The sequence below is a fragment of the Ambystoma mexicanum genome, chromosome 6p, assembly GCF_040938575.1.
Source record: "Ambystoma mexicanum isolate Mex_15411 chromosome 6p, UKY_AmexF1_1, whole genome shotgun sequence".
Lineage (NCBI taxonomy): Eukaryota > Metazoa > Chordata > Amphibia > Caudata > Ambystomatidae > Ambystoma > Ambystoma mexicanum.
In genome coordinates, this window is record NC_090935.1 from 1,521,057,770 (window position 1) to 1,521,084,386 (window position 26,617).

General features: G+C 44.3%; 1 protein-coding gene across 1 annotated transcript in view; it reads left to right on the top strand.

Moving 5' to 3' along the window:
• PDE6B (phosphodiesterase 6B) overlaps window positions 1-26,617 on the top strand; it is a 653,633-nt gene that overhangs the window by 125,967 nt on the left and 501,049 nt on the right. Inside the window, exons 2-3 of the mRNA XM_069626382.1 lie at window positions 11,554-11,706; window positions 12,382-12,471. Of these exons, the coding sequence (XP_069482483.1) occupies window positions 11,554-11,706; window positions 12,382-12,471 (243 nt within the window). The remainder of the gene's footprint in view (window positions 1-11,553; window positions 11,707-12,381; window positions 12,472-26,617) is intronic.

Below are 26,617 nucleotides of genomic sequence, written 5' to 3' on the forward strand. Positions count from 1 at the left end.
TTGTTTGGTTGAAATCATATTGAGTATTTTCTGTACTGCATTCCTTGAATATTGCATCCACCTGAGCTTACATAAAGCATCCTCTACCACATTATACTTTTGTTCCTATTTACCAGTGTGCTACCTTATCCATTTCATGTCAACTCCTTATTGATTATAGAGAAGCGTGTTAGTGCCAGATTCTCCGTTGTTAATCTTTATCATATCAGATTAAGTGTGATATTCAATTATTAATTTATTATAAGGTGTGACATATATATATCTATTGTTTAAATTATCAAATAAACCTTTTAAACTTGCAAAACAGAACTACTTCTTGGCTCAGTGGGGTCAGGGGGATTCCAAGAGAGGGGTGTTAGATAGGGGTAGTCATCCAGAACGCATGAACTGGACCTAAAGATATATCAATAAGGGTTTTCATTCAGTATTCTAGACTAGGCGTTAACTTAGCTGTAGTGCTGAATTGAATCCTCTTACAACCCCTCCTCTGTGCCCCTCTCTATCCTACCCCCACTGTATATCTGCTATGTTACCTCTGAAAAGCGCTGCGTTAGGCATCTATACTGTTGGATACCTCTGTGAAGCGCTCTGTTATGTATCTGTATTGTATACCTCTGTAAAGAGCTCCCATGCTTCTCAAAGCTAGGTCCGTGCTCAATAAATACCATAATAATAATAATGGAGTTGAGAGTTTTGCACTCTACTGGGGCACGCACATATGACGTATGTATATCTGCATACATCGGCTGTGTCATCTATAGTGATGATAGTTGTGTTAAGGCCTTTTTGAATGTTGTTTATCACACACCTGCCCCGCAACATTAACATTGCTCTTCTGAGTTTCAACATCATGATCAATGCATGCATTTGTGTCGTTTACAATGGCGATACTGACGGACCCACCATCTGGAATGTCACTTGGAGCAGCATAGGGGTTATCACACACATCATCTAACCATTCTAAAATGCACTCAACATGTCAATACAACAGTTCCCTTTAAAAGTTTAAAATAGCGAGGCTCTTCAAACCGAGTGAGTTCAATAGAAAATATAAGCAGATATGGCAGTAAAAGTGTAAATAAGACATGACCTATGGCTATATTTCCATGAACGTACAGCCACAACTATGAAATCCATTGTGACTTTCAAAAAGAGTATGAGAGAGTTTGGATTTAAAACATGCTTTGAACATGTTTATACAACTGGTGTCTTTAAACGTTTTAAATAGCTGTAGACTACAGACTAATAACATAAAGCCTGGCACATGGCTGTCTTAAGGACCATTCTGTTACCCTTGCTTACACTAGGGCTGTCCAGTAGTGATGTAGTGCTTGTGTCTTAGAGCTATGTCCAGTGAGTATCAAGAAAGGAGGGTGAAGGTATACCGATGAGGAAAATCTCAGTCTTGCTGGCATTAAGGTAGAGATCGTTGGCGGGACACCACTCCTGAATAGCAAACAGACAATCTGAGATGAGAGAAGGAGAAGAGGTGGCCGACGGAAGCCTGAAAATGAGTTGAGTGTTAACCGCGTAGCACTGAATGTTGAAGCAGAGAGCGGAAATACGATTGGCGAGACTTACCAGGTATTTCTCTCTAGCTTGGACTATTGTAACAGCCTCTTTCTAAATCTACCTGCCTCCACTCTCCGCCCTCTGCAACAAATCCAGAACAGGACTGCGACTGCGAGACTTGTCCTTGGCCGTATCTCTCCAGCTCTGAAATCTCTCCACTGGCTCCCAGTGGATGCAAGGATTAAATTCAAAACCCTCTGCAATGTCCACAAAGCTTTCTGGGGCCTGGGTCCAAAATACCTTCAGCTATCCCTCCGCAAATACCTCCCCTCTCGAGCTCTTCGCTCCTCTACCTCCAACTCACTCAGGGTCAGTCGTTTTTCTAAGAAACGAGCTGGGGTAGATCTCTGTCTTCGGCTGGGGCCTCCTTCTGGAACATCCTCCCTGCCACTCGAAAACTTGAGGAGAACCATCTCCCGTTCCAGAAGAACCTCAAGACCTTCCTCTTTTCTTCTGCCTTCGCTCCCCCTCTCCCCTGCTGATCTGTTCTCTCTTGGCACCGTGCACCTGGCCACCCTTTTGGGCCCAGGTACCTGCTCATCCTGCCACCCTCCCGCACTGCCTCCGGGCCACCCCTTGCACTGGGGTCTGTATCTGTACCCATACAGCCCCCCCTTTTTCTTCCTGCACTTATCAGACCTACCCTGTCTGGTGCCTTAAACCTAGCACTTGCAAATTGCTGGCTGCATTACCACTGTATGTTGCCTTTATCATTTATTTATTGTTATTTATCTGTTTCTCCTCTGCTTCACACTTTCCACCTCTCCCCCTTCCATGCACTTTTCCCCTCCCCCCTCTCCCATGCACTTGTGCATTCTCAATGTCACTGGGTCTAGTAAGATCGCTGTTTTGTTCTCCCCTGTTCCCCTCCCTTGCCTTGTCGCGCTCTGAAACACTTGTGTACGAGCGCGATAGAAATAAAATATCAATCAATCAATATTGGTTGAAAAACCAGGGTGAGAGTTTAGACCACTGGGGAACACCGTAGGTAGAGAGAGATATAAAGGAAAGGAAGGACCCAAGTTGAACCTGGGAGGGTCGATCAGGGAGGAAAGATGTCAGCCAAGCCGGAGCCTGCTCAGTGAAACCCAGGTTGTCACGGAGACGGTTGAGAAGGATGGTATGGTTGACCGTGTCGAAGGCAGAAGAGAGATCGAGTAGGATGAGGACAGAAGGGATGTCAGAGTCAAGGTTGGAGAGCAGGTCTTCAGGGATGTTCAGGAGAGCAGTTTCCATGCTTCTGGCAGCTGTAAAGCCAGACTGATGGCCATGGAGACACCCAACAGATTCAGTGTGAAGATTAAGCAATCAGATGGCCAGCTTTTCCAAGAGTTTGCCCAGTAGAGGAGTGATGGAGATCGGGCGATAGTTAGCTGGGCAGGAAGGGTCAGCTGTGCGTTTCTTGAGAAGAGGGTGCACAAGAGAGTGCTTCAGAGGGGAGGGGAAGGCTCCTGAGGCGAAGGAGAGGTTGCAGAAATCGGCCAGGGCAGGAGCAAGGGTGTCAATGTGGTCCTTGATGGTTTTGGAAGAACAGGGAAGAACCTGTTTTGACAAGACTTTCATAGATCAGACTTGTCTAGAAACCTTGTCAGGAGAGAAAAGAGGAAAGGAAGAGAAAGAGGGTGGGGGCGGCTGCAGGAGGGCCAGAGTTAGCAGAAGGAGAAGGGGGAAGAGGAGGAGGGGAAAGAGAGGGTGGACAGGATGTCCTGGGTTTTTGAGGTGAAGTTAGAGGCAACAGTCGTGCAAAGAGCCTGGGAGGCGACAGGAGAGGTAAAGACTGCAGCAGGGTTGGCCAGCTCCTTGCAGATTTTGAAGAGTTCAGCCGAATTGTTAGATGCCGCAGAGACACAGGCTTGGATGTGGGCTCTCTTCTTAGTGTGGATACGGAGCTGCTATTGCCTTTGGAGCAGGCGGCAGGCCAGTTTGTCAGAGGATGAACAAGAAGCCCTCCATTACCTCTCAGCCACCCTGCACTTACGTTTAGGGCTAGCTGCGACAGAGTCGCACTTGGCTTTGGGCATCAAGCAGATCCTCATGACAGGGGCAAGAGCATCAAGAGTATTGGAGATAGAAGAGTAGAGCATGGAAAGGGCTGTGTCAGGATGTGAGTCAGCCAGAGGCGTAGAGGGGGGAAGAGAAGGTGGCGGTGAAAGCCTCAACTGACACACACTTCATGGGCCGGATTTCCGAGAAGGTAGGTGGCAATGTTGGGGTTGGCTTGGCCTGGGGGTAGAGAGGGAGAGATGGGAGGAAAGGAGGGAGAGATCGCTCCAGGAGAGAGGAGTTGTCAGAGGGATGGAGAGGGGGAGGTCAGAGGAGATCATAACATCAAATGTGTGCTCTGCAGAGTGAGTCGGGCTAGAGGGGAGAATAGAAAGGGTGAGAGAATAACAGAGGTCACGAAAGAGTACAGAGTAGGAACAGGGAGCATCTAGATGGATATTGAGGTCACAGAGAAGGAGGAGTTGAGTGGTTGAGGACAGAAGGAGGAGGAGAGGTCTGCCCACTCAGAGGCGAATGAGGTGATCTGACCAGGAGGTCGATAGATAGTAGCCACAGTAAGAGAATGGCCAGGAGAAAGAGAAAGCCTGCAGGCAAGGCATTTGAAAGAGGAGTAAGTCTACGTGGGAATGATAGAGGCAGGAATCTACTCAGGGAAGATCAGGACTACACCCCCTCCGGATTGGGTGGATCTGGGTGTGGAGAGGATCTTGAAGCTGTCAGGGGGGAGTGTGTCAAAGCTTGTGACAGAGCTGGCCGTGAACCATGTCTCAGTAAGACCGAGGACATCGAGGTCGAGTTCTTCCAGCAGATGTCAGAGGAGTGTTTGACGGCAGAGCGAGAGTTGAGAGTGGCAAGATGAAGAAGGTTGCCAGCCTTAAAAAACGTCCGGCGACGGGTACAAATCAAAGGTACGCCCTGCGGAGGTGAAGAAGGAGCCTTCTTGGGGGCAGAGCAGGAAGGAAGAGAGGGCAAGGTACCCAAGGGGGAGGTGGAGGGGGGAGGCAGGGAAGCAGGAGAGGGGACAGAGAGGACAGCAGGAGATGAAAGGAACTTGATGAGTCTATCAAAGAGGAGGAGATTGGCCTAAGGGCCTTGGACCATGACGGTGCCATTTAGGTAGACATTAATGACGACCTTAGAGGAGTCTAAGGATGCCATGAGGGCTTCCCAGCAGGTGCCATCATTAATGGGAGAGGAGGATAAAGGATAGAGCACAGAGATCATATGAAGAGTCCATAGATCTGGCGAAGGAACGACAAAAAGGATGTCGGTGAGGGTCTGTCTGAAGGAAGTGCTGGTGTAAGTGTCGGCGATAGGGAGACCAGGATCAGAGGCCAAGATATCCTTTTTGAACTTCTTCCTACCAGACTTAGGACCTCATCACGAGTTTGGCGGTAACCCTTAAATCCGGCGGTAGCGCTGTTACCGCCGGATTTAATGGTCCGCCAAATTAGGGCTTTGGCGGATTTCTCCCCAGCTCTGCGCTGGGGGGAAATCCTCTGAAAATTCGTGCTCATACCGCCGGCGGGAAATCCGCCGCCGGTATGAGCGTGAAATTTCCCCATTGAGCCCAATGGGGAATGGGGCATTCCCGAATGGGCTCAATTGGGAATGGGGATTTCCAAATCCGCCAAACCCGTGATCTGGCGCTAATAGCGCCGGTGGGTTTGGCGGTAGGGCAGATAGCGCCAGCGCTATTAGCGCCGGCGTTACCGCCCAACTCGTGATGAGGCCCTTAGTGAAAAGGGAAGGGAAGGATAGTCGATGGAGAAACAGTTAGAGAAAATAGGAGAAATCGAAAGTGCCATGGGTGAGTTAGAGAGAGAGGGTGGTGAGGGTAAGGGTGGGGCAGAGTAGAACAAGTAGAATGGTGCAGTCACTGGGCCAGCAGGTTATAAGAAAAGCATGCAGTAAAGCAAAGAGCACAGCAAATTTGCAAAAACACAGCTAGATTTGATTTTAAGCTAAATGCAAAAACACAGCTAGATTTCATTTTAAGGTAAATGCAAAACACAGCTAGATTTGATTTTAAGCTAAATGCAAAAACACAGCTAGATTTGATTTTAAGCTAAATGCAAAAACAAAGATATATTTGGTTTTAAGCTAAATGCAAAAACACAGCTTGATTTGATGTTAAGCTAAATGCAAAAACACAGCTAGATTTGATTTTAAGCTAAATGCAAAAACACAGCTAGATTTGATTTTAGGCGCAAAAACACGGCTAGATTATAATTACAGCTAGATTTAGATTGCTAGCAGTGGGTGTAAAACGCAGTGCAATTAGAATGGGCTCCACCATAGGGTCATGCCTTGCACTTGGATAAGGCGTTGCTCTTCAAAGGGCCCAGCTCATTGTTATCACCATGGTACAGCTGAACTGCTCTCTCAGTGTGCCACCCCACTATTCCAATTTGTCTTTGAAAGGCTATGTTAATGCCGTGTTAAGGTTTATCAGATTGTGCCCACACGGCTTGCAAGGGGGAATCGCAACTGTGCTGTCTCATGTAACCCTCTGCTGCAGCTTGAACTGTACTTTTAAGTGCACCCCACCTGTAAAACCTAAAGACTGCATGCTCTGTTGATTACAGTAGCATCAAAAATGCACTTATTACCCAAGCCTACAACCAATGTCGTTATACTCTAAATACCGTTAGACCTACGTATTTATTAAGAGCTATGCTCTATAACAACAGTTGTAAAAGTTATATATCACTATAAATAGTATTGATCTGTTGTGAAATACATAAATCCAGCTGTACGCATCAAAAATGAGCTTATTACACAAGCCTACAACCAATGTCGTTATACTCTAAATACCGTTAGACCCACACATTTATTAACAGCTATGCTCTATAGCAACAGGTGTAAAGGTTATATATCGCTATAAAGAGTATTGATCTGTTGTGAAATACATAAATACAGGTGTATGCTGTTGTATGAAGTCTGTGCAAATATGTATAACATCCTGAACGTGATGGCCGCCAACCAAATAGCTAAATATTGCTGTGAAATGTATCAGATGATAGCAATAGTGTGCATTAGATCTGTGCGTTTTAATTTTGTATTTTACAGTTCAATATCAAACCGATAAGGTCGCTCTCGAAGTTGTATTTTTATATCAAATTCATTGGGGCTCTTATTGAGTTTATATACACATTTCTGGGGTCATCAAATATATATTAAACATTTTGGGAAGTCATATAATGTATTGGGGTTCAATCAATTTATATTGAATGTATATAAACATGTATGTGGTCATTAAATGTATTGGGGTTCAATAACATTTGTATCAAATGTATATAAACAATTTTGGGGTTCAATCAAATTAAATCAAAGTTTTATAAAAATGTTTGTGGGTCATCAAATATTTTGTGATTAAATCAATTTTTATGAAATGTATATAAACATTTTTGGCAGTCATTACATTTATTGGGTATCACTCAAATGTATATTGTATTTATATAGAAAATTGGGGGTGCTTCAAATTTATTGGGGTTCAATCAATTTATATTGAATTTATGCAAACATTTTTGGGGGTCATCAAATTTATTTGGGTTCAATCAATTTATATCGAATTTATATAAACATTTGTGGGGTCATTTAATTTATTGGGGTTCAATCAAATTTTGATGAAATGTATATAAAAAATGTTGGGGATGCCATCACATTTAATGGGATTAAATTAAATGTATAGGGGTCCGGGTAAATCTATGTTTAGTTTTTATTTCAAATTCATTGTAATTATCAAATTTATATAAAATTAATATATATTTTATATAAAAAGGCACTCTATGACCTTACGCCGGTGGGGCTACAGCGTCTGCTTACAAAAATTACTGACTACGCTTAAAGTAATGGTCTTGTAATTAATCAGAAAAAGTGCCAGCTGATACAGTTATCCCGCCATAAGGCTTTACGAGCAAAATATACCTAGCAAGTACAAAATATCAAGATACCACCTGAAAGAGAAGTAATCTGTCTAGGTTTTCAGGTTACTGATAAAACATTGTGTGAGGATCGTGTGAATCGAATGCTGCATAAAAGTGGTCAAATGATTTACCAAATGAAGAAGATCCTCTCTAAATACTGCAAGTTCACAATAAAACTCCTGCTCATATACTATGTGGGGAAGGTAGTTCTCAAAATACTATATAGAGTGGAAGTGAACCCAACAAGTCTAACTATACCATGGGTAAAAATAGAGGGCTTCATATGGAAAAGGGTACTATTTACCAAGTGGGACACCAATGCCGTCAATACGTTATGAATAACAAAAATTCTCTATCCCACTGCACATACACTCTTTGTAAATTTAGCTAAAGAATTGGATTCAAACCAATCATTCCTCCTTTCGGCAATGGTCAATAGAGCTGATGCCATGTTGGTGGAATACAGTAAAGATCAGAAAGAGATGTGTGAAAACCTGTATGCAGTAAAAACAGACTGAAGGAGACGGACTGGATTCAAACGATCGCTTTAGTAAGAAATTACAAAACCTATTCTACTTTTGCTAGGATCGAAAAGCCAATGGGAATGTTGCCAACTATTTGAAGCAATTCCATGTCCAAGAATACATAGTCAATTTTTGTGCATTCCGTTTCAACCTTTTGCCAACGGGGGAAATATTGGCCAATAGAAGAAGGGGTGTAGAGACAAATATGTGTCGCTACTGTAAAATGACCAGAGACCCTGTATCATTTGATGGTGGAATGCCCACTGCTAAGAGACCTTAGAACGAGATTCAAAGTAGATTGTTCTCATTAAGTAATGAAGATCTGGCACAAGTAGTATGGGAGAGACTAAGTGCGGGCAAGGAAATTTTCTAACCCTAGGGGTTATTAGAATGCTGGACGAGTTAGGATTTACTAGAAAGTATTTAAAAAGCATCTGTAGATGCTGTGATGAATTGTATAATTAATTGGATAACTAAGGTTTAATTTTCTACTTCTGTGGCTTTTCGCCCGAAAACTAGAATGGAGCTTGATTTATTTTAGTGTTATAATTGTATATTATGGGATATTGTGTGTGAATGGTGAATGTTTGAGTGTATGTTTTAATTATTTATATATCAAAATGACTGTGATGGAAGAGTGGATTATTTAAGTTTTTCTTTTTAGAATTGCTAGATTTCGTTTTTGCTATCTAATGAATTATGTAAATATTTTGATGTGTTAAAGTTCTAATTTTGAAGATAAACACAATAAGTATAAAAATAAAAAAAGTGTTTCGCTCATCACATTTATTGGGGTTCAATTTAATTCATAGGGTTTCAGATACACCTCTATCAAATGTTATTCACTACAGGGGGTTCTTATCGGATTTATATCAAATACATAAAGAAATGTGGGTGTCATTAAATTATTGGGGTTCTGTCAAATTTATAGCGGTTCAATGGCATGGTAAAGGGGTGGGCCACCTGTCACTTAAAACTAGGCATGTACCAAAATTCAGCTTTGAGTAAGTATTCTGGCTGAAAATTAGATTTGGCTTTGGCAGAATGCTTAAATATCACTCAAATCCAAATAGTTTCCCCTACAAAATACATAAGTACTGTTTTGACTGTGTATTTGGCTTTTAAAAGGATTATGAAACATATGCTGCTGTCACTTTTGTGATTGAGCACAGGTGGAGCAGAGGTGTGAAAGTGCACACAAAGTCCCCACCCTTTATGTGCTGGACAGACAGACCTTAATATGGGTGTTTGTTGAGGAGGGGTGAGCTGCAGCAAAACTCACAATATTTTTTATGTGTCTCTGCTGTCCCCTGTGTTTTGCAGTTGAAAGCCAATGAGCTGGTTCAATAGTTTATGACGTTTCTATTGGAACATTTTATTTTCTTTAGGTGCTATTAATTTGCTGATGACCTGTGTGAGAAAGCTGAGAGTTATAGCTTCCAATCCCACCAATTCCCAATCCAAATAATATAACTACGTGGATTAATGCAGCTGTTGCAGAGATCCCAGTTAGTTCCAAACCCTCAGTAAAATAGCTCAGAAGGTAGTGTGCCTAAAGCAAAGAACTGAACTGTATTCAGCCTGCAGGCCAAGGTTATAAAGGTTATTAAGCAAGTAAAATGGCTCAGTGGGAAGTGTGCCTGTGCAAGAGATGTGCTTGTAATTTCAAAACATAGGTTACAATTCCTGCCCTCCAACTTTCTCATGTAGCCAAAATGAGTAAGTGCCAGATGTTACAAAAGAACATGGCTATTTTTTTTTATAACCAAACCACCACAGTCTGTGGTGGCAGAAATATTCCTCTGAGTGTTAGAGAGTTACAAAAGAGGGATATGTGTGTAATACAGTCAAGGAGTTACAAGTTTACAATTTAGAAACATTGGACCAAGTGGATGTACAAGTGAAAAAAATAAGTCAAATAAACATGAACATGCCAATTAAAGATCTGAAAACCAGCACTATGGGGTCAGCTGAGAAGCATGTAGGACTGAACATTTATTTACTATTCATATTCTATTTTTATTTATGGGATATTTGTAAGGTGCTATACAACAAATGGTGTTTCAAGGTATCACAAGACAACAGGGGAGGAGGAGACAACAGAGAAAGATAACAATAACGGTCCTACTAGGCCTTGTGTCATTCAGATCATGCAAGTCCAGTGACAAGAAGTGCGAAGAAGATGGGGGAGGGCGGTATGTGCGAAAAACGAAGTGCTAGGGTGGGAAGGGAAGTGCAGGATGAAGAGAGAATGCAAATGAAAGGGGACAGGGGGAAGTGGGTCACAGGGCTAGGAGCGTGCTAAGGGGAGGGCAGGAGGGCAAGTGCCAGTGATTGCATGCGATGCAGGGGGTGAGGGTCCACATGCTAAGTGCAAGGAGAGGGTGGACTGGGGGTTTTTCTGGTGTCTTTTACCATGTCCCAAAACACCACAAACATACTCCACCCGAAAAAGAAAGAAAAATACTATTAATAAAAATAAATTTTTCAAATACCTGCATCCCCCCTCAGTACCACACATACATTTATTAATTAAGAAAATGCAACTATTTGGCTCCATATGTGTCTCCTGCCGAATGGTTGTCCAGCTATTCGGTATTCGGCTAAATACTTAAAATGAAAGGTATCCCACCCTACTACTAGCTCTTACAAGATGGAAATAATGGGACTTTCCAGGAAGCAGATGTCATAGCCATACATGCACGTCTGGCAATGTTCGTTCACCATTTCACTCACAGGACACAATGCTAGGCTTCTGACCTCAGCACTGAATTTCCCATTAGTGATTACAGCAGCTTATACCCCACTAACCTTCTACAAAGTGGAGACTTACACAGGCTGCCTTTTGGACACTCTAACCCTGACGGGCCAACAGGGGCACATACAAGACAGGAGTCCCTTTCTGAACTAATGCAAACATTCATGAGGCGCAGTTCAGGGCTTAAGGGGAATAGGACGGGACGGATACAGGATAACAGTTATCGAAGTGAATAATTGGAAGGTTCACATAGGTTTATAGTTAGAATATTATTTTTCTCTATAAAGTGCATGTATTCAATACACACAGAGGGTGGCAGTGTAAAATGAAGGAATTCCAAAGTGGTTAGGTGGGTGGAAGAATTATTTTTCCATGTACTGTTAAGCATAGGGATCCAAATTGTTATTGTGCAATTGGTGGGCGCCCTGTGAATGATGGACCACTCTAACCACAATGCAGGTATACCTTGCCATTCGATTTGGTAGAAAGATGATGGATGGTTCCTTCTGCGTGTGGGAGATTGTCTTGATGCTGAGCCAGAGGGTATATATGAAGTACACAGTCACAGTTCCCTGCCACTGCATGCTTCTCGGGTGCTGTTTGGTGACCCCCAAAGTCCAACCCTTTTTTTCTGAAAGGCAGATTCTTCCTACAGTTGGTTTTCCTGTTGTATATTGTAAGGTAGCATGTTCTTCGTTTTCTTATTGAAATTGTGAAATCTGGTAATGATGCCTTTTAATTGTCTATTCAACGATTTCTTAAACAGAGTACGCAGTACAGCAAGTTTGCAGATGACCTCACAGAGTATGCAACAAAGAATATTCTTGCCACGCCTATCATGAACGGCAAAGATGTAGTGGCTGTAATCATGGCAGTAAATAAGACTGATGGACCTTACTTTACCAATTCAGATGAAGATGTGAGTATTACACAATAACTAAGGAAACATCTTGAAACAAAACATGTGTGTGTGCCCGCGCATGAGTCTGTTTGTGTGTGTGGGGGGGATTTCCGTTCAAGCTGCCGGAATAATTTGCCTCAACCTTATCGCTTACTGGAAGATCATTTGGCTTTTAGGAAAACCTTGAAAACATTGCTTTCCCCCAGATAATCGTTCCTGGTCAGCTTAATATTTAGCAGTATGCTGAATGTCATTTCATATTCAGTGCCTTGACGCCCCATTGGTGGGGAGATGTTGTTGCGCGATATAAATCCAGTACATATATACATACATTTGCAAAGTGCAAACCTAGCTGGAAAGCAAGTTAAGGCTGTATATAGCGGTTGCACCAATAGGTTTTAGGCTATGGCGTTGCAGATGTTGCTGGGTTGGGTAGGGGGTGCATTTGAGGTAAAGCTTTGGGGGGTGGAGAGAGGAAGGGTTGAGTGGTGCTCAGCGATTGGTGAGATGTTCTCAGAAGACCAGCGATTCCATTCCTTTCGAACATGTAGGAGGATGGAGCCAGTCTGATCTGTGTTGGTTACATATTCCACAGAGAGGGTGCTTGGAAGAGAGCTGCCCTAGTTTTTTTTCGTCTTGCATTTCTTTTTTGTTTGTTGGATAGTTTGTTTACCAATCACTTTCTTGTTTCAGCTTTTCCTGAAGTATCTGAATTTTGCCTCTCTGAACCTGAAAATCTACCACCTGAGCTATCTTCACAATTGTGAAACACGACGGGGCCAGGTAATGTAAAATAAAAGATCGAATATTTCGTTATTTTGATTGTACTTTGGAAGATCATCACAATGACAGATGGGTGTGAATCACCTCGACTACTACTAATTCAGGGCATATTTGTATTAAAACATAATTACACAAGTCAATATCAGAATTTTCAGAAATACACAACAGCAAAATCCCCTCTGGGGCTATGAATCATAAAGCTCTACACACATTTTTTGTCATATTATGCACATCAAGGTGGTGCCAGAAACCAAATTGGTTAATAAAGAAATGATATACGCCATGTTGAATATGGACATTTGCCACACGCATTTGAATTTTATCAAAACAGACAAACACACTGCAAAAGCGAATTTAGGTCTGTACAAATGGGCAAGGCTTGGGTCTCGGCCAGGATTAGCAGAGCGAGTCTTCTCCATCAACACCAGAAGCATGACATGGCGGTGTTGGTTATGTATTTTTAGGTGTGGCGAGAGAGTGCTTGCTCTCTGCAAGCAGCTTGCAGGTACATATTTAGATCAACCCCACCTGCTCTGTCAAGCATAACAAGGTAGTGGAGCTCTCTAAATAGGCGAGAGATTGGTAAATACTATTAAAATATTATTTATTTCCTTGCTGTTTGGTTCACTGATGTGTTTTCCATTGTGATTGTAATGATGAATTATATTGTAGTTGTTATTATTACCGATTATGCCTCTGTTCATGGCGTCAAACTACGCATGAAGTCCCCAATCCATAATGGCCACAATTGGCCGAGAACATTTTGCAGTCCGTTTTTATTGTTCTTACTTTGACCATGTATGGCAGCTCACTACGATTAAAGCAGTGTGCCGTGCTTTATTGGGATTCCTGTACAGCCTTTCTCCACTTACCACAGTGCCACGTTTACACTTGCTTTTGCTGTCTGCGTGTCCCTTCTGGAGTTCTCTGTGTGGAGCCCTGTTTTTATTTGGTAGCAGGCAGCATCAAGACATCAGAGGAGGCATCAGTGTCCGTGGAGCTGGACTGGAGTTGAGCAGGGAGTGCAGGGTCTTTGCCCTGTAGACTGAGGATATGCCCTCTTTTGTTGGAGCTCTGGGTAGTATTGCACTTTCCCACAAGCCTTCCTTAATGGCCAGTTAGATCATATATTATATGAATCGTTTTTACCCAAATCCTCATTGACTCAGTGCCCACCTGCAATTGTAGTTGGGTTATTTGGGTAAATACTCCGAGTTTGGCCTCAGGAGTCATTTTAATTTTGAACGGTGTGGTGCTCCTCATGGAAGAAAGACCTGTGCCTGGTCCTGGGGCAGGCTTGCCTTACCATGCTCGAGCCACCACACTGCAAAGGCTTTACCCACTTCCTCCCTCACAAGTTGATCCACTTGAGAGAAGATTCAAGATCACTGCTATGTGCAAATAATCTGCGAATGTTGTTCAATGTGTGCATGTGCAGTAGGGATTATGTGTGCACATCTGACTATTTGCGTTTTTCAGTGAGTGAATAAGAGTGCGATTGGGACGCATGCGTGTGTTTGTGTGTGTGTTTCAATGAGTGACTGAGGGAATGTGTGTGTGTGTGCCAGTGTGATGTGTGCTTGATGAGAGAGAATTTCGCCACACCTGTTCTCTATCCCTCTATCTATTCTCTACATTTCTAGCATTTTGGCGCTCCTTGAATTACCTGAAACTGGGAATCAGTATATCCTTGAACATATTTACATAGTTGGTTCCTCTTGGAGTTTCCTAACACAATCTATTGGAAGAAGATGTTATCTCCCAGCAAGAGTTTTCCTCCTTATATTCGTGACTGTGCTTCCAGGGAGGCCCAAAGCCCTCTGTATCTATCCAGAGAGGCGAGGTGGCTTCTCTGGGAGACAGGCCTCATCTCTTAGCCTCTCCACCCAGAGACACTCCTAAGGTAAAGCCTGTCACTGAGAGCTACAAAATGTGTGAGCCAAAGCTCTGTGTCATTGAGTTAGGTACTGTTTTTGATCTACTTGCTCGGAATGAACCTGGCCCGAAGAGCAATGGAACATGATAACACAAGTGAGTTAGACATTGTGCAGCTTGTAAGGGAACTGCTGGCAATCTTTCAGAATGGCCCACATATTAAAAACATGAGCAAAAACATTCAGTATCTTTTGGCGTCATTCGTTGACACCTGCTTTAAGGTTAAAGTCGCTGTATTACATACTCTGGGCAGTAGGATGACATAGAAAAGACATAGGGGGTCATTACAACCCTGGCGGTAGGGAGTTAACAGGGCCGGTAGAGCTGCCAGCCCCGTTAACCCCCTAGCGCCTCATTACGAGGTCCGCTCACGGGACCCGCTAAGGACGCCTTGGTAAACCAATCAGCCACTTGGGGCTATGGATGCCTTGGTAAACCAAGGCGTCCTTAGCGGGTCCCGTAACAACGGGCCCGTCATTAACGGGCCCGTTGTTAGCATGCTCCCCATTCCCATTGAGCCCTATGAGGGCTCGAATGCGCATGGGGATGGGTTCCTGGAATGGGGACATACCGGGCCCTCCAAGGTCGAAATGTCCCGGTATTTCCCCATTCCATGAACTCGGACCCGGTACCCGGAATGGGGGTAGCCATGCCGCAAATAGCGGCATGGCTACCTCCAGGGTCGTAATGACCCCCATAGTTGTAATGTGCAAGACTGTGTTTAACAGATGTTTGAAAAACCACTGCGTTGCAGAGCAGAGGCATTGAGGACAGGCAACAACAATAACAACTGAGCATCCCTAACATCCGTAAGATGTCTGTCTTCATTTGGTAGCACCAGCTTCACAGTAGCTGTTATAGGTGCAGGGGTACTACATTTAGGGTGTTCAACGCTCACACAAACACTCCTGTGGGAATAGCTTCCAAATTCTTCATTATTCAATGTATCTGGGCATGGTAGATCAACAGGTAGCAGTATTGGGCCTACAGCTGCAGATGGAAGAGGTGTATTTGAGTGATAAATGTCAGCTCGGCAAGGACGATGACTCACAGCTGTACTGGTTCTACAGTCTATTTGCACAGCACGACTTGTCAGTGTACACATTTGAGGGAAAGTTTAATTTAATTGTATGTGAGAATGTACTTACAAATTCTGAGATGGAGTTACACCACCATTTAGTGGACAAGAGCAACACAGACACAAGGAAGCTTGAAAGGGCTGTTGACTGGTATGTGAGCACTCGAGCCAGAAAAAGACTCAAACAACGACATCTAAGATGAAAAACCGATTGATAAAAGAAAATCCATGCAGAACAAGAGCACAGGCTCTCACTGCCACCCCCACCAAGACAGGGCCCCAAAAGCACAAACAAAAATCACAGACATCTGGTTCGTCAGCACCCACAGAAAGAAGGCATGAAGGCACCCCTAGCTTTGGGCCACTCACATCCATAGCCCCAAGTGGCTGATTTCTATCTTGGGATATGACACATAGGAGAGGAGATTGACCTTGCCATGGCAGACCCAAGCAGGCCTTAGTTAGTGCTATCCTCATAAAGGAGGAGGAAGCAATAGTCATCATGGACAACTTAGATGATGAATTACCACTAGACCAGAGGCTGGCCAAATGTACCCTAATATCAGCAACATAGCAATTTGTTGGGACGGGTCATGTGTCCAGAAATAGTGGCAGAGCCCAGCACTACGTGACACTGCTACGAATATAACTGGTATCCGAAAATGGGGGTTGGGAGAGGACCCGATCCTTCCTGGTCCTCACACTTATGTCAGAGTATTTGATGGCTTCACCTGATGCCAACTGGCTATCATGGAGTTTAGGTGGAGGGGCCTCTCAGCTTCGCTGTCTAGGACGCAATTCCAGTGGACTGTCTGTTAAGAAATGACAAGCCTGATAACAAACTAATTGCTACAATCACAAGATCTTGGTCCAAAAGATCAGCTTAGGTAGCAAACCTAGGGGCCATGCGCTCAGTGGTGCTCTCAGCTGAAGATGGCTAAATACTGGCACCACCAGTGCTGCCTAGTCCAGATTCCAAGTCCACAGAGATGTCTGCTCCTTCCAGAGAGAGCCTAGTGGCTACTGAGGTGCCTGCTGCTTTGGGTCTAGACCCAGTGATCACAGGGTAGACTGAAGGGGTAGAATCACAACCTGGGGTGGAGGACATGATAATCTCAGACCTCAAGGGCCTGCCAGAACTAAGTGACTTGTCCTTATCTGGAGGGTCCAGCCAGGCTCACATTTGCTAGGCGTAACGCGACTATCCAACTCTGGCACATCTGATTGAGCAAGCAGAGAAAGAGGCTCAGTGGGAAGCCCTGGGGTTGTTCAATGTATACTGGGAGAAAGGTTTCCTCTGCAGTTAGTTCAACAACCCTATGTCAAGGGCCAACCGGAGGTGGTGGTGCCTCAATGTCACAGGAGATTTTCTAGTAGAGTTGGCTAAACAATATTCCTGTGGCAGGTCACTTAGGAGTGGCCAAGACAGCTGACGTGTTGATAGCCCATTATTTCTGGCCCCAAATGGGTGTAAAATTCATGACGTTTGTGCAGTCCTGTAACACTTGCCAAGCAGCTGGTGAGTCTGCCCGAGGCAACAAAGGTCACCTTAATTCGACTCCCAGTGGTTGGATGTCTTTTCGAGGAATAGGCATGGGCATTGTAGATACTTTGGTACTTCAGACCTCCTCAGTGAACCAGTACATCTCGGTTGTGATACACAATATCACCTGGTACCCAGAGCTGTACCCCTTGAGAACCATCAAAGCCCCAGTGATGGCTAAGGCTTTGATAGTGATATTGTCGTGGCTGGAAATGTCTATGGAACTCTCCCGTGACCCCTCCTCACCTGTCTCTTCCGATTAAGTGTTTCTTGTCTCCGAGGTCTCTTTCCTTCGGCAAGTCACTTTCTTGGTCTTCTTCTTGACCTTTACCCTCTTATCGTGCAGATAAGGACGGGTTCCACTGGAGGCCACCTTTGCAGGAAACAAAATCCTAACCAAAAGAGACCCCCAGAAAGCCTGCCTCAGATTCAGGGGAAAAGCTTCTTCGGCACCAAAAAACCCTGATAGACTCTGACAGCTCCGGAGGATGATTCCACTTCTGAAGAGGTTGGTATTCCGAAAGGCATGCGGAGGTGTGCCACAGCAATCCTCAATGTTGATAGATGGCCCAGATGGATTCAACCGTAATTCTGAGAAAGGTAAGTGAAAATGATGGAGATGAAAGAATGAATGAGTGAGTAAGAAGGTTGCTAGAGTTGGAATGCCAGGATGGCTGCAGAGCGTGCAGGAGCACAGGTGCAGGAGGAAAGTCACGGTAAACCCGGAAGTGTGCCGTGAGAAGGGTTAAGACTCAAGAAGAGAAAAAGATCCGAAAAGCCGGTAACAGGAGAGAAGACGTGTGCAGCTGAGAGACGCGCCCAAGAAGGAGGCTGCGAATCTCTTGAAGCGGAGGGAGGAAGAGAAATGCGAGGAGCGCCGATCGAGGGCTGCCGCGGGAAAGGAAGGCGAAAAACTCGCTACTGGAGGGAAGGCGAGCGGCTAGGAGAACCAGAACGCCAGCGGGCACCAAGGAGCGATACACCGCACAGGACGTAGGCTTCTATGCGTTGTTATAGAAACACTGTAAGGCGGCGGCCATCTTGGTGGAACGCTAGACCGCACCTTACTCTTATGAATGGCAAACAAAACCTGCAATGAGCAGAAACTCATCAACACCATACCTTCCAGGACCGGGACATGACAGATATCCACACATGCAGGGTTCCCTAAAGAAGTTATTTCTGTCAGTGGGTCCAACTTCATACCCACGTATATGAAGGCTGTAAGGAAGGCATGGTATCAAAGTAAGACAGACACAGGTGACCACAGTTCAAGGGTGTTTATTGAACTTTATTAAGGGTGTGATAAATGCCTATCTAAACCTAAATCTACGATGGGAGCAAGCTACGACCATCAAAATAATAATAATGCAGTCCTAGTGGAATCTTGTAAAAAAAAAAGGGCCTATACTAAAAAGCCTATTGCCAATCCTTACAGCTAAAATACAAATAGTGTGGGGTAATGTTCATGAAAAAGAAAGAAGTGTTAACAAAATGATAAGTCAAGATGTTCAGGCCGTTGGCCTCCCTTCCCCATGTTTTCAGCACGGGACAAGGCGGTTCACTCGAGCATAGCACACTCCTGGGCTTCATCGGCATGAGGACACAGTTCCTTTTACCAACATCAAAGTCTCTTGATTCAGATGGCATGATGTACCACAAACAACGAAAACATTTCTTTCCAAATTATTGAAGTCGGGTGATTCACTCTTCACCCTGGATCTCCCTCAGCCGGGCTCAGATCACTTTTCTTACCATAATCTTTTGTTTGGATACCCTCTTCTGGGCGCAGATCCCGTTTATACAATTATCCTCCCTTAGCCGGGTGCAGACCAATTTTAGTTTGTATTAGCGATCGAAGACTTTCGAATGTGCACAGGGGTTGGCATGACCCGTTGCAGGACCACTTCAATTTCGCAATTCACAATTTTACACCCTCAGTTGGATGCCTAACAGAGCCCTTCGAATGAGAACCCACGTGGCGCCGGCCAACTCTGTATATTGTACCTATTTTCGGTTTCATAAAGTTCAATCACATACGTCTCATCTTTCTTCATACAATGTTGCCGCTTGCAACCTTGATCTTAACACAGTCCTGTCTGCTATCAGTCTCTCCTACTTACCGGCTGTGCTGACTTCACTGGCCCTGCTTTGTTGTCGGAGCCAAGGACAGTTCCACAGCGGCAATCGCTTCTCCCCACCTTGGCTATCAAGGCAGGGGGGCCCCATGTACTTTCAAGACACAAGTGCACTGTTCTTCAGCTGTAATTCCCGGTCTTATATTTATTTTCCTCGAGGCCTCTTGAAAGTCGCAGTTCTCTGAAAAGGTCATGGGTAGTTTCCTCCATGCAACCCTCTCTGCTCATAACGCCTTTCTCCTCGGTTTAAACTGCCATCTTGAAATTGCTGCTTCCTCATGCATTTTGCCTTGCTCAGACTGTGCTTTCATGCTCCATCTGACTCTGCTTGACCCTTGTGTTGGAATTTGTCAGGTATACGGTTCAGGTGTTAGTCCGTTGTCGCTCACGATTAACTCTCAGTGAGAAAGTGTTTGTGTCGGGAAAGCGGGGTTGAGCTTCTAGGTATCCTACCTGGTAGGATGGGGAAAAGGTGTTACAGGGAAGGGGATACCGTGTCATCCCACTTCCAAGACCCCTCATCCAGGTGATCCTCCCGCACTGGTCCACCCCCAGGAACTGGATCCAAAAGCGATGGCCGTGTCCTAGCCACCTGGATGACAGATCCCCGGGGACTGGCGGGTGAGACACCTTCTGGTTTCTCACAAGGCTATGTGGGATGAGTGTGGGTTTACTTACAAGTTCTCCACAGCCTTTCACCGACAGACCAATGAGCTTGTAGAGTGATTAAACAGGAACCTGAGTGACATGATAGGTGGCTTAGAAGAGCACCTGAGGAGAAAATGAGATATTCTCCTGCCATGCCTTCTGTTTTCCTACCGGGAGGGATCACAGAGCAGTGTAGGGATCCCTCTCTTTGAGTTTCTGTTTTGACAACCAATTAGGGGGCCACTAATTCTGGATCAATCCACAAACTCTTTTCAAATACATAGGGATTATACAGATCCAAGATGGCCAAGTACAGAGAATAGAGCACACAAAATCGGAAAACGCCAGACAGAAGCTCATAAAGCACTGGCATGACCAGAAGGCTACAGTGACAGAATATACTCCTGGACAGATGGTTTGGATTGTGGAGCCTAGCTTCATTAATGACAAGTGAACTGGGTCCTATGTAGTGCCTGAAAAGATCAGTGTGGTTTACCACTCATTGATACAAAGACCCCAAGTCAAACGCACAGGGCACATCCGACCGGAAGCAAAGAGATGTCAATTGCCTGAAGCCTTACCACAGCTGGGATGACTTGGTGGTGGCTCTACTGACAGACGATGAGACTGAGGAGGAGACAGATCCCCTCACAGATGCCAGCACTGCATTTGTTTTATGAGGTTCAAGGTGAATGGGTAGCAGAGATCTTATCCTAACAGTCTTTGACCCGTAGTACAAGGTTCAATTCAAGGATGCAGCTTCTGATTCTGAAACAACATCAGGCACCTTAAAGTAATCCCAGGCCCAAGAGGATGGTGATTATGGGGAACTGGATTCCTGCCCTCCTTTCATAACAACTGCTGAGCCTTCCTTGCACCTCCACTGGCCTTTATGCCTCCTCCCACCCTGCAGTACTGGCTCTCATCCTCCTGACCCCTGCGGTACTGTCTCGTCACCTAACCTTGCTGCACTGGCTGTATCACTGGCTCAGGCTCCTCCCTACCTCTGTGGCAGTGCCAATAATGTTCCTACCCTCAACCCAATCACCCCCAGTAGCAACCCCATCATCAGCACTAATCCCATTAGCTACATATGCAGAAGCAACACTTGCTGGTGGAGGCAGATTGGCTGTGCATCCTCCTATTCTGATTCCAAGTGTGTAAGAGATCCACTTCCACCAAATCCAGATCTCTGTACTCCTCCTGCACAGAGAGAACCAAGAAAGATTCCTCTCTCCGCTTCCCAGTCATTTTCCAGCAAAAAACAGAGATTCTCATGAATAGGTTTAGGAATGAAAAAGTGAATAGGGCTTTTTATGTTTTATTTTTTTCAATGTTTGGGGTAGACAGAAAGGTGAAAGGACAAGGAAAATATTTTTCTTTTTTTGGAGGGAATGTTAGGGTAAAAATGACTAATGTGAGAAACCTAAGGGTATTCTCCTATTCCCCCTGGATCTTGTTCTCAAGTGGCCAGTGGACGGCTATCGCTGTTGGATCCAGAACCTGGGGGTGGACAAGCGAGGGAGGATCACCTGGGTGGGAGTGAGGTATCCACGGGCGAGATGAGGTATTCTGACAGGACAATAGAAGAAGAAGATAAAGTCCTGGATACTTTCATGGGATATATTGGGGGTGTCAGGGCATTTGAGTTTAGTTCCATCAGTCAGAACACAAGACGGGGCAGAAAGGAAACCCTAATGAACCAAGGACAAAGTTCTTGTTTTGAGACCCTTTCATCCTCTACCTGTCCAGGTCGCAGTGGATACCACCAAGACCCCTATTTGTATAATCAATCCACAAACATAAGGAAGGGGGCAACCATTCCCTTAAGTAAAGATAAGGTTAAAAGATTTTCCTACATTCAATGTCCACTCACTAAAGAAATAAAAGGAACTCAATCTAACCTCCCAGCCCATTGCACTTGCAGCCTTTCCATAGGGTATTTCCAAACCCATTCCATCTCCCCCTCCCCATTTCGAACCATTACTTAGACGAGGAAGAGGCTACCGGAAGAAATAAAGATTTTCATAGGAGCAACATGGGGAGTGCAAGGGAAACCGACTATAAAAAGCACTTAAACTGTCCCACTGATCGAGTCATGCATTTACGAATGATCACTCACACCTGACTCCACTTGACCGTTTTCATAACTATAAAAGGGGTGTTTCTTTTTCAAGAGAGTGAGCAAGCTGGGGATGTTGTCTGGACTATAGGAGCCAAGGAGCAGAGACTGACAGGAGCTGAGGGCTGGAGGAGAACGGCATACCGATATGCTGGCCCGATGTCTGTGAGGGGTTGCATTGTGGCGAGGAAGCCGTTTCTCCAAGGATCCGGAGTGAGGCTGTCTGCATCCTGCTGGCGCTGTCCAGGAGAGTGCCCATTCCCTTGAGACCTCTGCCGGCCCCAATGGTGTCTGAAGGGCAGGATGTGAGACTCTGCGTATCCTGAAGTGACCACCGGTCAACGCGACGCTGCCCGGTGAGTTTCGTGAAAGCAGTGAGAAAGAAACTCAGGAGCATGCGTGTGACTGTAGCGTAGTGGGAGAAAGGCACAGAATATAAAGCGGCACAGTGTGAAAAGCAAGCGGCAGAAGGTTAAAAGGTTTTGAAGCTGAAATCGATTAGAAAATAGTCCAAAAGACACGAAATTGAAAGTGAAAAGCAGAAAGTGTATAAAGAAGCACTGAGAGAGCGGAAAAAGAAAAGGTGCAAATCAGCACCGGGAGGACAGAAAGATGTGGGAAAAGGGTGCAAGTAACCTGCAACTAAACGGAAGGTGCAAGTGAGCACCGAAAAGACAAGAGACGTGTGCAAGAGGCACAGGAATGAAAGGGAAAGTGCCAGGGGCACGGAAAGATGAAAGCAAGCGACAGGCAGTGCAAGTATACACGAGAAAGCAAGACGGGTACAAGTGTGTACAAGAAGTAAGGAAGGTGCAAGTGTGTACAAGAAAGAAAGCAAAAGAAACAAAAGAGAACAAGAAGGGGTGCAGGAAGCACCTGAAGGCGAAAGGCTTAAGAAGGAAGAGCAAGGAATAAAGAGTGGGGGAACAGATCGGAGTGGTCACACCTATAAGGAGCAAAGCACCTGGCGGTTTTGAAAGTATCTGATTGTGCCCCACAATTGAAGTGTGTATGAAAGTACTGTGTTTAAAAAGCAAAGGTACATCCTAACAAGTTGAACTTGTATTTGAAACCAAAAAGGGGCCCAAGCTTGGGGAAGGGAACCCTGAGAGGCCTAACCAAGTTGGAGACTTATTGTTTTGTATTGTTGAAAGGATTGAAGCTTGAGGAAGGGAACCCTGAGAGGCCAGACAAAGTTCAATACTTATTGGTTTGATGCTGAAGGAGTTAAGGCGTGGGGAAAGGAACTCCGAGAAGCTTTAAACGTGGAAGAGTTAAAACTTGTGGAAGGGAACCTCAAGGAACTTAAGACATTGAAAGTTTTGCGACCACTATAAAAACTGTGGAGAAGGTCTTATGAACACCCTGTTTTGATTGAACTTGTTTTGTGAAACTGACCAACCTACACCTGGTGGGAAGACAACCTTAAACCAACCTTGGTGTCCTATTTTCTGTTGAACCACTACCTTTTTTTAAGAGACTTCCTAACACATTTTGTCAAGGAGTGAGGGCAAGCATAGGTTTAGACACAGACAGACTTTTACTTTGGACTTTAAGACTTTGATGGCTCTTAGAAACATTAGTGTTAGGGCCACTTAGGCATTATACCAACCCCGGAACCTGAGTAAATAAAGTTTTGAAACTAACATCTTTCAGTCTGTGTCTCTCTTGATAGCATGCCTGTCTCACACTAATTAACACACAGATTGAGAAAAGGGGCAAATAAAGAGCAAACCTCATTCAAATTTGATGCACTGTCAAGGAAGATCAACAAACGAATCAAATGCCTACCAAAACAACTCTATTACACCAGTTGTAGTCTGGCCCTTTAAACACCTGCTCTTACAGCCTATGAAAACCCACTAAAGAGGGGAAAGTCATTTAGTACTTTTATAGGGCTCAGAAACCTCCCAGAGCACACCAAATCTTGCCAGGTCAGTCAGCGACCCTGATTGGCCGGCCTAATGAACCTTGATCTGCCCATGGTGGGTTTGTTCACCAATGTTAGCTGCCAGTGAGCCCTGGTGGTGGCACTTAAACTGTGTGTGGTACACATCCTCGTCCCCAAAAATGAGAACAAGCTGCCTTTTTGATGTGTAAAACATGGAGGTCTCCCTCCTTGAAATCCTACCAAAAGGGTTTTTTGGTGTGCATAATGCAGGATGGCACTAACAAGGGCTTGGAGAGTGCTAATGGCCCCTTTCGCTGATGAGTCACAGCTCACTGGGAAGGGGGTCATAAGCATTCCAAAGCCCCTAATTATGCCTATTCTCCTCAGTAAATGGCTGCACCACATAAGCCTGAAACAGTGTAATGCATGGACACTTGCATATTTTATTCAGAAGGGGCGTGTGTAAAATAATTCTGTGATGTGAAGACAAGAAGGTCAATACACAGAGATGTCTGGTTGTCTTGTGCAGGTAAGACATTTTCAAGCAACAGGTTGTTGTAAATGTTTGCAGACTCCTTGGTTTGAGAATAAGAGGGTTTTAAGATGAATGTTGAAAACAAGGACAGGGGGTGTTTTAAAAAATTCGAGATGAGCATGGGTACAACGTTAAACTGAGAGTGCCAGGGTCCACCAACGGGCAGTGAGCCCCGTGGGAACTCTGAATACCTGTGTGCATATTCGGTTCATGCTGCGATCACGGCTGAGCAGAGGTTCTCCAAGGCTTACTTTCCAAACCCCATACATTTACTACTTAGATTTTAAATATTTGCCTTCAATCTGCATTGAAACAAGACTTGTTCTGTACTTAAGTATATGCATAAATTGAGAAGCTTACATGTGATTGTACCTGGTATTGGTGTAAACGTAAGGAAAATTAATGAAATGTAGATTGTGGTTACTTTAGGAATGCAATAAGGGCAGTGATGACATTGATGAATGAGGTTTATTGTAATTGTTAAGTTGTTGATTTGAAGTGAGACATATTACCTGTTCGATTATGATGATTTCCACACTGGATTGATTGCATAACTTGGGGTATGATTAATTGTGATTGTAATCATGATATGGTATGTTTTATGGATCGATCTGAACAAACATGACAGTGATGATAAATGTACCCATCAACATACACAATGAGAGCAAGAATTTGGCAAACCTTCTAAGGGCTCTGGCCTTTTGTCACAGTATGTTATATATCTCCAAGGTCTAACTACGTTCCAAAAGTATGGCATCTCTGCTTGTCCCAAGTCTTTCTTGCTTAGACAGATAATTTGAAACTAGTATGTGCATTTTAATTAAGTGAAAATAGAACATACATTGATTAAGACTGAAACAAGGGTTCAAAAAGAGATTTGAATAAATATCTATGGTACATGTAAAATTGCATTATAAGCTTTCACAATGCAAAAGTAAAAAGCAAAGCAACTATGAGCAACACCATGGATGCATTCTGACCATCACCTATGGAAGGAGTTGTGCCTCATGCCATCTAGTGCATGGCACCTTAGTACTACCAAGAAAAGGAGGAAGCTTTTTAAGATTGCTGAAAGGACTTGAGATGCATAGTGTGATTTTAGTTGAAGGGCAGTCTGTAGATGTGAATGGCTACATTATGCATGTACTGCTAAGATTATCAAGATAAATAAGAGCAAGAGATTTCATGTGAAATGGTGGGAGTCACTCAGTGGGGTTAAGCAAGTTGCATCCTAATGTGTCCATTCATGAGTATAGGTCTTCACATGCGTAGGGCACAAGTTTCAATTTCATGAAACATAGTTATTGGCCACCCAAGTGTATGAGGGTGTCTTTTATTATGCCTGTGCCCATCACTTTTTGTTGTTATAGTTTGGCAACATGGCAACAATGACTCTTCTTATATGGCAAGATTCTATTGTATAGTGACAAACTGTCTTGAGCATTGACATTCCCATACATTCCACTATCTTACAATTACCTTAGATGAAATAATTCCTTGTGGTCACTTTGGTACAGAGCCCCTCCTTCACTTTTCTTGCCATTGCTAGGCATAGCTTTCAGGCTTCACAGTTGAATAACGCATGACATGGATGCAGAGTCAACTCACGGTCCAGAGGAGCCCTAACAGAACACAGCTCTGCCCAGTAATCTGCAGATTCAAGTCCTACATCAGATTCGCCTTCAACCCATACATCTAGCCTCTTGGGGAACTCCATGCCAACACCAATGTCAAGATACACCAATACACAGATGACATGCAGCATTACCTAATGATCACTTCCATCAATGACACCCATCGACTTAAATGTTGCCTGTCACTCATCCAATCCTGAATGTCAAGCTTGACCAATTGCTGAGCTCAACACATTGAAGGCTGAATTAATTCTCCTGGGAAATGTCATGAAGCATGCCCAAGACCAGAATTGGCTGACACAAAAGAAGCTCAACCGATTCATGTGTCTACCCCCACCCAGTGAAAAATCTCTTGACTTTATAATTAAGTGTGACCTCACAATCAAAACACTCATCCCCCAGGTGTGTGCTGCTTCACAAAGTCATAAGGTTAAGCCCTTCTTCCCTGCCCCAAGTTTCAAAACAGTCATCTAAACCCCAGGTCATCTCCCACCTGGATGGTGGCAACACCCTATTCCCCCCATGGTTCCCTCTGCAGCATGCCACATCACAGATCGATGAACATTCAACCACATCACCCCCAACCTCAAGGAGCTGTCCTTGATTTTCTTTCAAGCATGCA